At 40.5% G+C, this 16,197-nt stretch overlaps 1 protein-coding gene across 2 annotated transcripts; it reads left to right on the top strand.

Moving 5' to 3' along the window:
- The first annotated feature begins 218 nt into the window (after positions 1-218).
- On the top strand, positions 219-6,299 carry LOC124268807 (ovomucoid-like). 2 transcript variants are annotated; one of them, XM_046703831.1, is made up of 5 exons: positions 219-375; positions 3,005-3,137; positions 3,949-4,155; positions 5,378-5,458; positions 6,218-6,299. In XM_046703831.1, the coding sequence occupies exons 1-4, from the start codon at positions 339-341 to the stop codon at positions 5,448-5,450; spliced, it is 450 nt and encodes a 149-aa protein (XP_046559787.1). In that variant the 5' UTR covers positions 219-338; the 3' UTR covers positions 5,451-5,458; positions 6,218-6,299. The 2 variants fall into 2 exon arrangements, with proteins under 2 accessions (XP_046559787.1, XP_046559790.1); XM_046703834.1 differs by having other exon boundaries at positions 5,378-5,469.
- Positions 6,300-16,197: the final 9,898 nt, after the last annotated feature.

The raw sequence follows: 16,197 nt of genomic DNA, 5'->3' as shown, positions 1-16,197 counted from the left end.
ATGATAGTTGGTATTCATGAGTAAATGAAATCCTAAGAGCACAGAATTTTAATGTTAATTTTAATTTTCTTACCAATATTACGATCCAATGCTTTATTTTTAAAAAGCCTTACTATAATAGGCTAGTGTTGACGCACTTATATGATGTCAGTGAGAAAACAGCTTTGTGACATACTTTAATTTGACTGCTCATTGCAGGTCCGAGATAAGTGTTGGCCAGCTGGTAGAGCACATAAGCAGCCTGGCACACCTTAATGCAGTGAACACAAATAGTCACGTGAAGGTGTGATCTTTCTCTGTCTCATTCAGTTCAGTGTCCGATCGTGCTTTTTGTGAAAATGCTGCGTGTAGCTGTTGTTCTGGGGCTTCTGTCCGGTAGGTAAACAAACAAACTGAGCACTCGTTGGAGGACAGGAGATTATAACATAATATATATAAACGCCTATGCTGGACATAGGAGCGACGTTTCGGAGTTAGATCTCAAGAGCTTTGAACCTAACCTCACTTGCTCTGTGCACAGGTCATGATTCTTTAATTCTTTGTTCATCTGTTTGTTTGTTTGCTTGTTTGTTTGTTGCTTAACGCCGAACTGAGCAATATTCCAGCCATATCTCGGCGGTCTCTAAATAATCAAGTCTGGACCAGACAATCCAGTGATCAACAGCAAGAGTGTCAATCTACTTAATTGGGATACGTTGACATGTGTCAACCAAGTCAGCGAGCCTCACAACCAGCCAACCAACTTTATTAAAATTCCATGTTGTAAGATAAAATGTTGTCATACATGATAATAGATCAAACTGATTATATTATCAGTCAGTTTGTAGATATATCAGTTATTGGACTACCATTTATATTCCTGTTTTTTATGCGGACAGTTTTATTCAGAATAAAGGCCTTTTACACTGAAATGCTTGTAACCATTTTAGCCCAAGCAATATGCTGAAAACAAATACACACAATTAAACAGATCTAGGTGAAGAGAATGTGAATATGTTATTTATATTTACTTTAGGCTTAAAAGAACACCCAAACCAAACTTATTTATCTCTGTGTGTGTGAAGTCGCATGTGTTGTTATGAAGTATTTGTTGCTCTCTTTATGGGTATTTTTCTTGGTCCTCAGTGACTGCGCTCTGAGTGGTTATTGTCCTCAGTTATTTCAAACCTGAGTCTCTTTAGTGGCATTTTTCGAGAGTGCGACATTTCGATACAGATCCCTGCTCGACAACGGTACAAGGATCTGTATTAAAACGTCTCACGAAATAAAAGAAGTTGTTACCCTCAAAGTTTGTCAGTATTACACTTCCCATCTTTTAACTGTTAAAATGACACAATCAATCAAGGGATTGAAGGCTATTTGATGGTTATTGAACGATATCAAATCATCGACAAACTTAAGTTAAACTTCTTTGCCAAATTACCTTGTTTTGATTTTGTCAACCCAAGCAGAAATTCATATTCATTAAGAAACAGATCCGCAAGGTGGGCAGCACAATTGGTGCCACACCAACACTTTGAGGGAAGTGCGAGGTTTTGTGAGATGTATTGTCTAACATGATTGTTGGGTGATGGTGTCAAAAGCCTGAATCTCCACAATCAACAACATCAAACGAATAGGAAAAGTATGTCTTGTTTTGTCCTTGTGAAAGCCAAATGAATAAAAAATAGAACCTTTTTCCAAAAAGAAAGAATTCAAGACAGCAGATAAAAGAAAGAATTTATACAGACAAGTAGTGGCATTTGAGAACAATGTTGAATACCAGTTTTCAATATATCAGCGCCGTATTAGATTTGGACTTTAAATTACATTTTTTCAGACAATCAGATGTAATGAAACAAACAAATGGCGACCTTTCTTTATCGTGTATGCTATACTATTGTAAACCTCTACCTGTGGTTGTTCGAGGTAACAATTGCAACTATGTATACTGCTTCCAACACCTGTAACTAGAATCCATGGTGGGTCTTTTCGCATCAGTGCCGTTTATTGCATTTAGTATAACCCTCATACCCACCCAACCCCATTAGCTTCACTCCCGAGTGAGTGAGGTATAGTCATTGTATACCCCCATACCCTTTCCCTGTTTGCTTCACTCGAGAGTGAGTGAGAGAGTGAGTGAGGTATAGTCATTTTATATCCCCCATACGGGTCTTTTCGCATCAGTGCCATTTATTGCATTTAGTTGCACGTAAAAATGTAGCACTATATATTTGTTTGGTGAATTTATTTTTCTTGCTTCTCTTTCTTAGACGTAGCATTCAATGAATCAAGAATCTGACTTAGAATATTTTGTAGTTTGCAGAACAATCTGCATTAAGACTCGTAGGAACCACTTCATATAATTTCTGTGGGAATAAGTTGACAGCTTACTAGGCCTCCAGATTTGATCGTCAAATGACAATGAACAAAACATACAATGGATAATCAGAAATATCGCTTTATCGCGTCTGCTGCTGGAACTGAGCGCCTGACGAGAGTTAGAACTTGGAACATCTGAGACGAGAATTGGTTTTCAGCAACCCATGCTTGTCGTAAGAGGCGACTAACGGGATCGGGTGGTCAGGCTCGCTGACTTGGTTGATGCATGTCATCTCATTTGCGTAGGTCGATGCTCATGATGTTGATAACTGCATCCAGACTCGATTATTTACAGGCAGACGGAATATAGCTTGAACATTGCTGAGTGCGGCGTAAAATTAAACCCACTCACTCACTCAATTGCGTCGATCGATGCTCATGATGTTGATCACTGGCTATATGGTCCAGACTCGATTGTTTACAGACCGCCGCCATATAGCTGGAATGTTGTTGAGTGCGGCGTAAAACCTAACTCACTCACTCACCTCAATCGACTCTGTACCTCCTTTTGGGTTAAATCCTATATCCTATTCAGGAAGGCTGACTTAACTTCGGAAGTGGAATGTCATTGTCTTCTGTTTTTCTGGAACACATTTCCTGGATCAGCGTTCCGTGTATATTTGTTGATTTATATTTGTTTTAGTTTCCTCTGCTCAGTTGTTTCCCGACGGGTGGTTCGGCAGTCAGTTCACCTGTCGACTCTACCAGCAGAGAGACTGCTCAAGATACACAAAACACGAGGAATGTGGAACTGATGGGGTAACGTACGACAACAGGTATGACGAACACATGGCTGAAAACTTCTATGCTGCTGCACGTGTAACATGTGTGGACATGTTTCTATAGCTGAGATCGGTCTATAGCTGATATATTCATGCACATTGGTATTCTTGTCTTTAAGTACTCACATGCACATGAACAGGAAACCCGTTGATGCAGTCGCACATGAACAGGAAACTCGTTGATGCAGTCAATATGAACAGGAAACTCGTTGATGCAGTCACACATGCACAGGAAATTCGTTGGAGTTACACATGAATGAACAGGAAACTCGTTGATGCAGTCACACATAGACAGGGAACTCGTTGATGCAGTCACACATGAACAGGAGACTCGTTGATGCAGTGACACATGATGCAGTCAAACACGTTCCTGTAATCAATTATACAAGGAACCGTGTTGTCACTGAAGAAGTCACACCCAGTCATATATGAAAGTGTATGCAATTGGCATAAGCATGTATGACAGTGTATGCAGTTGACATAGTCACGTTTGAAAGTGTATGTAATTGACATAAGCATGTATGGAAGTGTACCTACTTGGCATTCATGTGACTATGTTTGAAAGGGTATGTTTTTGACATCTTCATATATGAACAAGCAGAGCACGAATGCAGTCACGCACATGAAAAGGTGGTATTCCTAATCCGATCGATTATGATGAAGACATTTTACTTACAACATAGCCCAATAATGAGTTACTATGAATACATACACAAAAGGATGACACTGCATCCCTTTACAACTTTTACGGGTGTATTGTTTACCCAAACACATAAACATCAGATCACCTTGTATTACTTTACAGATGTTACTTTACCCAAGCCCGCTGTAAAGACAGCGTCATCGACGTTGCTTACTACGGTGCCTGTGACAAACGCACCATCACCGGGGGCCCAGTGCTCTCCGGAGAAGAGGCTGTTCTAGATTTCTTCTGTCAGGAGCTCTCCCACGAAGACTGTCCCGCTGATAAAGATGAAGTCTGTGCAACAGACAGAGTTACCTACGACAACTTGTAAGAATTGCATTTTCTTGTTGTTTTGAGCTTACATTACGTTTACAGTTTGTCTCTTATATTCACATGTTGTAACAAATACAGTAAGATTATCTTAATCCAAATATAGCACAAAGGAGCGAAGAGACTTTCTTCATATTGGAAATGAGCATCGATGTACGCAATTGGGAGGTGAGGTGAAATTGGGTTTAACGTCGTGCTTGAGAATATTTATATGACGACGTGCATGCGTGTGTATGTGTATGTGTATGTGCGGCTGCTTATACTAGCCCGGACTTAAGCTGGTTTTATAGTGCTAGCCCACTGAGATACCACGCCGCAGTGAAGCACGGATACCCCACTCAGACACATTATACTGACTCCGAGCCGACCAGTCCTTGTTGTACCCATTAATGCCGAACGCCAGGCAGGGACCAACAAGTACCATATTTTAACGTCTTTTGGTATGAAGCGGTCGGGGATCGAACCCGTGACCTTCCGCTCTCCGGGCGGACGCTCTAACCACTACACCACGGAGGCGGTCGTACGCAATTGGGAACCTATGACATGTGCCAACCAAGTCAGGGAGCCTGACCACCCGATCCCGTTAGTCGCCTTTTACGACAAGCATGGGTTACTGAAAACCAATTCTAACTCGGACCTTCACGTGTATTATATACACTTAACAAATACTGTTTGGGATAATGAATGTTTCTAGGGATAGGAGTTTTTAGAGAAGAATAAGAACCCACTGGTCAATAAAAGTATCAATGGTCCCTAATCTATTTTGCTAAGGCATTGATCTCGGCCATTTTAATCATATCCCTCTTTTATGATGAACTTAACAACGAATTGATAAAGGATTCCACCATTAAACTGACATTATGTTCGACACAATGGCAAGACGTATTTGTTCAAGAAAAAGTGAAAACACTATTTAATATATAAAAACATTTTGATATAATTGTGTACATGTTCATGAAAAGGAGCCTGTTTGTTGACGCTGACAGTTACCTTGTGCGGTTAAGCATCTATTTTGATGGAAGCGAGGTGCCTTCCACTACTTAAGTACTGCTTTTGCATGTTATACATTAAACAACGAGTTCATCTAATTCACATGTATTGTTGTGTGTTAACACTTATACTTATCGATTAAATAAGTATGTTCAATATTAACGCAGTTTACATCATACTTACTCTACAATGGGTTCATCTAATTTACATGTATGTTTGTGTGTTTCAGCTGTGAATATGAGAAGGAGAAATGCACCCACAGAGATCTTCACATCATAACTTTTGGACAATGTCCTACATAAGGATTTGTGTATGTACAGGGTGAGTAGGGAGGGCTTAAATAACATGAGTCAAATATCAATGCAGGACATACGATGGGCTCTACGCATTGTATTTATGTTAAGACTCAAACCCCGGACTTTTGCCTGAGGAGGAAACGCTTTAACCTCACCGGTAGAATATCAATAGTAATACTCAGTATATTTATAATACAGACGAATGAAGTTTTTTTAAGCATAATTTGATGTGTTCACTTTATTCCATGATGTGTTAAGCACTGAAATCATGTGCTGGTTCCATTAGTACTTGCCAATCACAAAACGCATCGGTTGCTACTCGAACCAGGTTCAAGAACTTTCACGAAGAAAGGTATGATACGTTATGGATAACAACTACTTTGTCATATTATGATGCGACGTTTCAGTATAGATTCTTATACCATTGTCAAGGAAGAGTGGTATAATAAGAATCTGTATCGAAACGTCGCATCATAATATAATAAAGAAGTTTTTATCAATATCATACCTTTCTTATGATTAATCAACTTCTAGAATGCCAATCAAACAGATTGGCATCCAGCTTGTACTTGGCGGATTCATGGTTTGAAAGCAACTGAAACAATGTTTGTTTGTTTCTTGTTTAATCGGTGGTATGTTTAGGAGGGACGATCACTGTATGTAAGTCTTTCTTATTCACTTGGATTAGACCTTTACATGAAGGGTTCTTGATAAAGGCATCGGTAAACTGATTTTATCAATAGTTATGAGAGTTGATGCCATTTCTGTTTCAGAGTGCGTGCTCAACATCAGAGACAACACGTGCTGAAACATACTGTTTGTAACTTCCAACATGAAATAAAATATCAAAACCCAGGTAGCATGTATCAGCTATCACTTCCTATCTCTTATATCATTATGCAGCGGCCACAAAATTCGTGCTGGTATTCGAACCACGGAAGGCAGACGCCTTGTCCACATGACCAAGTCGGCTGCGTTAGGTTGTTTGGATGTTGGTTGGTTTGTTGTTTAACGCTGCACTCAGCAATATTCCAGCTATATGGCGGCGGTCTGTAAATGATCGAGTCTGGACCAGACAATCCAGTGATCAACATCATGTGATCGTTCTAGGCAACTGGGTTGCCTTAGTAAGGTGACTCCAGGTCCTGCTACAATTATAAACACATGGCGTCCAAACCGGAATACTAGTAACTGCAAAAGAAACCGAAAACAAACTGTCTGGATAATAAACATTAATTTTCAGGTAAACAGTAAGTTGACCTTCCTTGGGATACGTTTGTAACGCGTGCAGGCGACGCGAAGGCCAGGTCTTCTTATGCAACAAACTAAAATACATAAATGCAGCAAAGAGGTTTCGGGCGATCAAGGCACGGTAAGGCTGGTCAGACCCTTGCTCCTTTGATACTCATCCCAGACAGCGAATGGGACTTCTCACAGGACGCACTGTCTAGTCGAACTTCCCAGGAACGTTTCGGACAATGCAGCAAACGTAGGTTCTCGTGTAAAGGACTGTGGGGTACCAAACACAAGGATTCTGATAACATGCTACTTGGGATGCAAGCGTGACATTTCGTAATCGAGGCCTCCACATGTTCCATGTTTCTCCTGAACAAACCAACCAAACACACCAATGGATGAACGAATCTTTGTTCCCTGCTTGACGCCGCAAAGCAGTTTCCAAAGTCTCGTGCCAAATATTTCTCAACATAATTAGTGAAGGCTACTATAATGAAACTCGGGGACCTCGGTCAGCCACTAGTATGTCTCAGTTCTAGACTAACGCTTAGTCTCTTGGAAGATATAATATTGACAGAAACAATTAATTTCATTTAAATTGAAAGGCAGCCCCAGAAAGAGGGGAGGATTCAGGTTGCTTGGCTGATAGGTTTATTGTATAATGCCATATTATTTCATTGCTTCATTTAGGGCATTTGTTTTGCAGAAATGGTTGGCAGGAAGGACAAACTCCTTCCACAGTGACATGGAAAAAGACCTCTTTCTACACGTGTCAAAGTTTGTTATTTTGTCGGTTGTTTAACGTTGCACTGAGCAATATTTCATATATATGGCAGCTGTCTGTAAATAATCCAGTTTCGACCAGATAATTCAGTGATCAACATTATGAGCATTGATCTACGCAATTGAGAACCGATGACATGTGTCAACCAAGTCATCGAGCCCGACCACCCCGATCCCGTTAGTCGCCTTTCGCGACAAGCATGGGTTACTGAAGATCAATTCTATACAGGACCTTCACGGGTCCGAAAATAGGGATCTGGCACACTTCTGCGCAGCGATTTGTGTAATCTTAGACGACGGAGTCAAACATGCCCAAACATACACTATATTTTTAGAATATGGGTGAGATTGGTTCGAACTTCGATGTTCCAGCATCGTTGTGACCAAGCATATCAAGGGACGCAATGCATCAGTGACAAAAAATTGTGCCCAATTCATTGACTTTCATATTTATTTCAGGTGAACAATTGACAAAACTTTGCACATTTGTATGACGGATGTCACCGGTGGGGCACGATACGCCCACCTTTTGTATTCTATCTGCACGTGGTCTCTTTTATTTTGCATCTGATGAGGTATGTGAAACTAGACCATCACTCAACTAGTTCCAAGGAATATTTTATATGTTTAGGGTCGCTTTCAGGCAAAACTCTAAAGGGTATCTATCTGGCGTTAGTTTTCATAAAAACCTAAAGCCGAATAATTTTTAAAAAAAAATAACAACACAATTCCGTCATACAAATGGGTTATATATTAGATATATTGTACCCATGTGATGAATCGAACCCAGGTTTTCGGCGTTACGGGCGACGCTCTAACCACTAGGCTACCCCATCGCCCCACTTCAGCATAGACTTAAACGGTGATCGGTTCTTCAGTCTCTGTTACCTTGTTGATTGGTTGCTATCGTAACCTGACGTCACGGGGTGTTTCTCAAACAATCTGGCTTTGGTTTCAGAATCGATTATGTAATGGCGAGGGAATGAGTGGAGTGACTTGGGGTTTACGCCACTTTCATGCAATATTCCAGCAATATAACAGCAGGGTACACAAGATATGGACTTCACACATTATAACCCATATGGGAAATCGAACCCGGGTTTTCGGCGTGACGAGCGAATGTTTTAACCAGATGAACTGTGAATAATCACAATGCCATAAATCGGCTCCATGTGGTTACAGAATGCATCAATAAAAGGCGTAAACAAAGTGTCATGTTTCATACGTTCAGTAGCGTGTATGGCCACCCCGTGCGTTCACAAATGCCAAGTAACGCCTGATGCGTGTTAACACATTTTGGGCGAGTCGGTGCCATCGTTCCTGCAAAGAAGCACCAAGATCCTGCAAATTCTGGGGTTAGTTCCTGAGAGTGAGCAGACGTCTACCAAGAGCATGCCAGATGTGCTCGATTGGATTGAGGTGAGGTGACCTTGACGGCCAGTCAAGAACGTTGATCCCTGCGTTCTACAGGTAATTCCTGGCCAAGATGGCTGTATTGGGTCTGGCATTGTGACGTTGACAGGGCAGACCTGGACCATGTGCTGCCATGAATAGTGGTATTTCACTTTGTAAAGTTGATGGGAACGTGTGCCATCGAATGCACATGCAATGATAAGATCACGTGACCAGTGGCACGTGCAAAACGCGTTTTAGCACTTCTGTGGGGTGCACGATGTTTGGATTGACTTAAATGTGCTGTGGTGCGTTATTGCTTAAGTAGATACTTGGGGATTAATATTATGATACCCGAAAACTGTCTACTATAACAATTGATATTTATATTTTCAAATATGAATTGTGAAGGTTTTATTTTGACTCAGTATATATCACAATATCACACTACTTAAAATCTTCAAGTAAAACAAACTGCCTCAAAATCACTATTGACCTCTTTGGACGTACCATCACCGATTTGCTATAGCAACGGACACTGCAGGGCAGGTGCCTCGTCTTCGAAGAATTCCCGACCAAACCATCAGAAATCGCGTGAGAGAAGAGGGAATTTGAGCATATCGATCAAAAGTTGGACATGTCCTGACACTTCTACACCGACAACGACATGTCCAATGGTGCAACAGGGTACAGGCATGGAATACAGGGAACTGGTGACGTGTTTGGCCCAACGATGAATCGCGTTTCCTCCTGCAACGACGGGATTGGAGACAACGTGGTCTATTGACGTCAACATGAACATTTGCATCGAACTGCGTTGACAGGTGGACAGATCTGGTGGCGATAGCTCATGGTGTGGGGAGCCATGACCTACCCGTATAGATCAGAGCTAGTGGTGGTTCAAGGAAATCTTACAGCAAATCGCTACATTGCGACCTCACCTCCTCCCACTTTTGAACCGCCAGAGGGATCTGTTTCAACACGACAACGCTCGACACCACACAGCTCGTGTAGCAGGTGTCTATCTCGCCTATGCAAACGTCCTTCATTGGCCTTCCAAATCGTCTGATCTGAACCCTATCGAGCATCTATGGGACGAACTTGATAGACGCGTCCGTAAACGTCCCCATCGTTCTCAGACATTTGCAGAACTTGCTAAGTTGCAGGATAAACGGCGGTGTCGAGCAGTGACGGCTGTAATGTGTCACCAGGTACTGACTTGAACGCCCCCTTGTGTCCACACATATACAGTGAGTGAGTGAGTGAGCGAGTTAAACTTTTACATCGCATCGGCAATATTACAGCCATATAGCGATGAAAACAAGGTAATCAATTTAAAAAGCTGTCGACAAAGGACAGTAAAACCAACTAGACTATCACAGATATATACTTAAAACTAATAATTAAAAATCGAAAATACTTTAACTATAGAGGACGATACAATATAGAAATTGTCGCCAACAACTGAAGGTAGATCACCATACTAGGGTCCATGGGGCCTTTGCAACTTGCATGGACCTTAGTTGGATTTACACCATCCCTTCAGCGGATGGCGATTGGAGGAAAAGTTTAGCCGAATTTTAAAAGAACAAATATACTCGTTTAAAAATCTGGTAAGCTTAAATTTAACTTTGAAAGTTTTCGGGTTTACGTACCCTCTCAGGAGGACAAAATTTTAAACCCCTTCGAGCATACAGCCACTAAGAATCGCAGTTGCTAATTTATACTACCATGTTTAAAATACCATTTATCTATTTGCAAATCATTCAACAAATATAATTATTTTAAAAATGCAATAATTAAATGAGAACTGACATTATTAAAAAGATCCTTCATAGTTCGTGATTCGAAATAGTTATCCCTTGTGATGGAATATTCAACACTGTCAAGCAAGACATGCTTGACCGTGATTCTTTCATCACAAGGGATGCAAAACGGAGGATCCTCACCTTTCAACAGGTATTCTTGAGTATATATTGTGTGGCCAATACGACATCGTATAAATCTGGACTGACATCCCAAGTAGGTGTTACCAATATAAAGTTTGATTTCATGTAGTTTATTGATACCTACTTGGGTGTCCCACTTCTTCTGCATCAGATCACGGATGTAGGTTCTAATGCTAGCTTTGTAATCAGTATGAGATAAGAAGTGGTGTAACTGATTTGTTGAGTGCTGCCTTGGCCGCAAGATCGGCTATTTTATTCCCGGAAATCCCAACGTGGCTGGGTAACCAACAGAAGACTATGTCTTATTGGCCAGTTGCAAGATCAATATATACTTCTATAATGACTATGAAAAGTGGATGTTTACAAGAAAAACTGTTAATAGCCTGAAGGCAAGAAAGAGAGTCGGAAAATATTATATATTGTTCATATGTAGGGTGTCTATTTATATATTTAAGAGATGTAAGTATTGCGTTTGCTTCTGCTGTGAAGATTGAACTGTCATTGGATAATCTGAAAGATATTGTTGTGGACCCAATGACAGTGGCACCATCCTTAGACCCATCTGAAATAAGGATTTATATGTATTATATCTATTTTTAATTGATTATATTCTTGTTTATTTTGTAATTCATTAGTTTCTGATTTTGATATGATGTTAATGTTAGGTCGACTTGTGGCCTTACCAACTGCCATGGAGGAGAGGAAAGAAGTCGGGAAGGAGATATATTAAACAGCTCAATGCCGGCAGCAGTAATTAATGACCTAATTCTTAGCCCAAGAGGCGGAACAAGAGAAGGTTTCCTGTTATACAAATCCGCATAAAGAGGATTAAAGACACATTTATAAGAAGGGTTAGACTCGTTAGCATGTAGGTTTGTAATATATTGTAAAGCTAATTTGATACGGCGTTGATTAAGTGATCACTCATCAGTCTCGACGTAGAGACTGTCAACAGGGTAGTTCTGAAGATCTTATACAAAGTCTTAGGCCTTGGTGGTGGACAGAATCAAGTAATTTTAGGTTGCTTTTGCAAGCTCCACCATATACGATGGAGCCGAAATCCGTGATCAGTATAGATGTAGGAGGGTAGCTTGATCCCTTCCCCACTTTGAGTTGGAAACAACATTTAACAAATCCAGTGCCTTCAGGTATATATTTTTTAGGGATTTAATATGCGGAAGAAAGGTTAAATGGAAGTCGAAAAGCCGTTTTCAAGACACCATTTATTTATTTTGTTTAAGCACATCTGCAGTTGCCATTCAATATCATGCATGTTTTTACCGCAACAAGAAATATTAAAATCATCCACAAAGAGTGATCCATCAATTGAATCATTTAAAACATTTGATAAACTGTTGATCTTGATACTAAATAGTGTGACAGATAAAATACTGCCTTGTGGGACACCCTGATCCTGATTGTAATGGTCAGACAGGGTTGAACCCACTCGGACTTGCAATTGCCTGTCATTTAAAAAGTTGGATATAAACTGAGGCGAAGGGCCTCGCAGTCCAACGTCATGTAAATCTTTTAAAATCCCATGTTTCCATGTCGTGTCGTATGCTTTTTCTAAACCGATATAATCGATAAAGATCGACACTGCATGTTGTTTATTAATTATGGCATTATTCACAAAAGATTCTAAACGCACTAAATGATCGATGGTACTACGGTTTTTACGGAAACCACATTGTATATTAGTTATAAGATTATTGGTTTCCAAGTACCAAACAAGTCGATTATTGATCATACGTTCCATGGTTTTGCAATTTGGTCAGTGAAATTGGTCTATAATTAGAGGGATCAGTATGACCATGTCGAGGTTTTGGTATGGGAACAATAATAGCATCACGCCAAGAGGAAGAAATTCCAGATGTCCAAATGTCATCAAAAATATGTAAAACCGTCTCTAAACATGTAAGTGCTTCAGGAGTTGATAATGTATGTTATCAGCTCCTGAAGCAGTATCGTGATCCTGATCAAGAGCAGTATGAAGGTCATGTATCGAAAAGGTTTCATTGTAGTCTTCCCCGTTATCTTAATTGAAATTATTAGATTTCTTTTCTTGCTGTTTTTGATATTGCGGGAATCCAGATACATAATTAGATGAGGAAGAATGTTTGGCCAACCAAAACTTATTTGCAATATCAGATTTATTGGTTAATAAATGGTTCCCATCTTTCCGATGCTGAATGCTAGATTTAGACCCCTTACCTTTGATTTTCTGGATCGTATTCCACACCTTTTATATCGGCGTGCGCGAATTGATTTTTGAGACATAGTTTCGCCAAGACTGGCGTTTACTTTGCTTAAAAGTACGCCATGCTTTAGCGTTTATAATTATAGATATGTCCAAATTGAGGACCATAGGGTGGCGACGGAAGTAATGTTCAGCTTTCTCCCGTGCCTTCCTAGCTTGTTTGCAATCATCTGTAAACCATGGTTTTCGTATGTGAGGAATTGAAGAGGATTTGGGGATACACTCGTCAGCTATGTTATGTAGTTAAAAAACAATTTATGGCATCAGGAATATCATTAAACAGTTCAGGTTTGAGTTTGTAAGCTCGCAGAATTTCATATAAAGGCCAGTTAGCCTTTTACAATTCCATCTTGATGATGGAGGAACGTCAGATGGAATCACGGGTTTTAGTATTGTTGGGAAATGGTCACTTCGACAAAGGTCGTCGTGGACAGTCCATTCGAATACACTCAACAGGTTAGAGTCCGTAATAGAGAAATCAAGAGCTGAGTATGTTCCTGTGCCAGGATGTAAATAAGTATTTGCACCGTCATTATTAATGCATAAGTCATTATTTGAAATGAAATCCTCCAGTAATTTACATTTGGTGTTTGTATTAGTACCACCCCAGAGTGGGTTGTGGCCATTTGAATCTCCCATGATTAAACAGGGTTTAGGTAGTTGATCATATAGAGTTTGCAGATCAGTCAGTTGAACACCTGATTAAGGCGGGATGTACAAAGAGCACAAAGTAAAAGCAACCTGTAATGTAAGCCGAATTGCAACGACTTGGAGATTTGTTTTAAGCGGACCTGGGCTATTGATAACATTGTTCAGAATAGATGATCCACCAGACGCTCTATCACCAAGAGGAGAAAATAGTGATACGCATTAAACCGACGTAGGTCAAATTTATCAGTCTGTTTCAGATATGTTTCTTGTAAGTAAATTGCCGACGGTTGAGTAACGCCTTGAGAATGTATTTCTGCGAAAATGTCATGTTCACTCATGTCCGAAAGGCATCGTCCAATATCACAGAAAATGCCTTTACTGCTGTTCAGTGTCCTGTGAGGGGACACCTCCACAGGAACATTAGCTAATGATTGAGAGCGAAATCTGAGACTGTATCAGTTTCCGACAAGCCATTAGCAGTGAGCCAGATCACAGTTTTTTTAATTTCCTTAACATCACCTGCAAAACCTTCAATGCCTTTTGCTGTAGCAAAAGGATTGAATTTCAAAGCGCCACCATCCGGTGCTGACATCACAATAAAACGAGGCCAGTTGTCAGGGTTTGTAAGGACTACAGAAGCCTCATCCTCCGAAGAAAACGAATCATCCGATTCATGAGATCGTTTTTTAAGTGGGGATGCCATGTTTGTGTGGAATAGGATGCACCCTCCTAGCTCCCAAGCCACCACGGAGTGTCAACAAGGACCTTGCCTCATATCTGTGGGTCTCCTGCAGACGGCACCAAGGATACTAGGAGCGTATACTCAAGCAGCATCTTGAGAAGATTTGCTCCTGAGCCACCGCCTTCTAGGCGTAAGACTCTAGGCAAAGTAGATAAGTCATATGTCAAAATCAAGTAATGTATTAGAGACAAAAAGAGTCGAGACCTAAAGTCAATAAACACAAAGAATGCACAGGGCTCGACATGACCAGCCGACTGATAGAACCGGGCCCATTCTACCACCCGTCTAGGTAAAGTAAGGGCCGAAGTGGTGTGTTGGGCAAAAGGACACTGTTTCTGGATCCTTTGCCCTCAACCACTAGACTGGTGGTTGAAGAGCTCTTAGCGTTACCCAGCACCCACCACGAGAAAGTGTCTCTTCACGGGTGCCTACAGTGAGTGTACTGTATTAATGCTGGCAATGACAACACATATGTTCATCCATGTGACGGTTTTCCGTCGACTATGTACAAGCTTAATCGACATATGTGCACTTAATACCTCTAATACATTTCCTTATTTTGGGCCTGTACGTTTCTTCTTCTTTTTTGGAAGAGTTTATATTCGTTTCAAAGATTTTGTCCAATTTTTCAGTATTACCAGGTTTATTGTTTTCAATGGCATGGGATCTCTCTTTACAATGAAATACCTTATGAACTATTAAATTCGCTGTGCTGAACTTAGGTCTACATGTTATTCAAATCTATGTTTGTTTCAGCAATCGTATCTGAACCTAAAATCCCACGCAAACAACGAATTGTGTCACGTTAGAAATTTTTTAATTAAACACACCCCTCTATAACTCGATTCACTCTCGAAATACCATTGTTTGGATTGTTTCAATACACGTAACACATGGTATTGATCAAATACATCCGTGATTTCAAAGATAAGCCAATTAACTATTTCCGTCATTCTGACATAGTCATATTCATACCTGAGAGTAAAATTAACTTTAAATTACTTACTTATTGAATCTGTAAACTAAACCTGTTGACATTCTTTTCTTTTCTAGATCTTAGTATTGTCGTAACTGGCGTTTGGGTGTTAGTAGACCCTACCCCAGTTACCTGTTAATTATGGTCGTTCCACATTGTTCGGGGAGATGGTAGCTATGGAGCTCCACTCGCTCGGTCCGTTGCCGGATGCTAAGTCGGGGAGTGAGGGGTCGGACGACCGTGACTACCAACTAGCCACATAACATTCATGTACTGGCACACATACATTCACAGATAAACGCAACACCAAGTTTATACTCACACAGTTTTACTCTGTCTCAGTCCTTCTCTAACTACAACTTCATTAACAGACAGGATAGGCTCGCACCACACAGGCAACTGAGTGACGTGGACTGGCTTCAGTCACTTAAAAGCGCTCTACTCGCTCAGTGCCAAACCTATCTTTTTATATGGTTCGAGCCTGGCCTGATCCTGATCACCTGTTTCAACCCATCGTTTTGATTCGTTAATCCTATATCCATCCCAGCACTCATGAATATTATGATTGGAAAATTATCGGTAAATACAGTTCGGTAACTCCCCCAATATTCATTGATTTATTATTGGGTTCTGTCTCAAGCGATATATATATTTCTAACTTACAACTAACGCCATTCTCTTTAGACTTTCTGTCTCCCAACAATGTCTGGGCGTTATCCACCATGAGCCAAACTGTAACTCTATATACGGAGTGTGATGTAATT

The sequence above is a fragment of the Haliotis rubra genome, unplaced genomic scaffold (assembly GCF_003918875.1).
Source record: "Haliotis rubra isolate DU_JTF1 unplaced genomic scaffold, ASM391887v1 Scf101, whole genome shotgun sequence".
Lineage (NCBI taxonomy): Eukaryota > Metazoa > Mollusca > Gastropoda > Lepetellida > Haliotidae > Haliotis > Haliotis rubra.
This window is presented reverse-complemented; position numbering and strand designations above follow the sequence as displayed.

Coding starts and splice junctions, on each gene's coding strand:
- LOC124268807 (XM_046703831.1), top strand. CDS start 339: ATGCTGCGTGTAGCTGTTGTTCTGGGGCTTCTGTCCG. Junction 376..3,004: donor TGTTCTGGGGCTTCTGTCCG/GTAGGTAAACAA, acceptor TATTTGTTTTAG/TTTCCTCTGCTCAGTTGTTT. Junction 3,138..3,948: donor GGGGTAACGTACGACAACAG/GTATGACGAACA, acceptor ATTACTTTACAG/ATGTTACTTTACCCAAGCCC.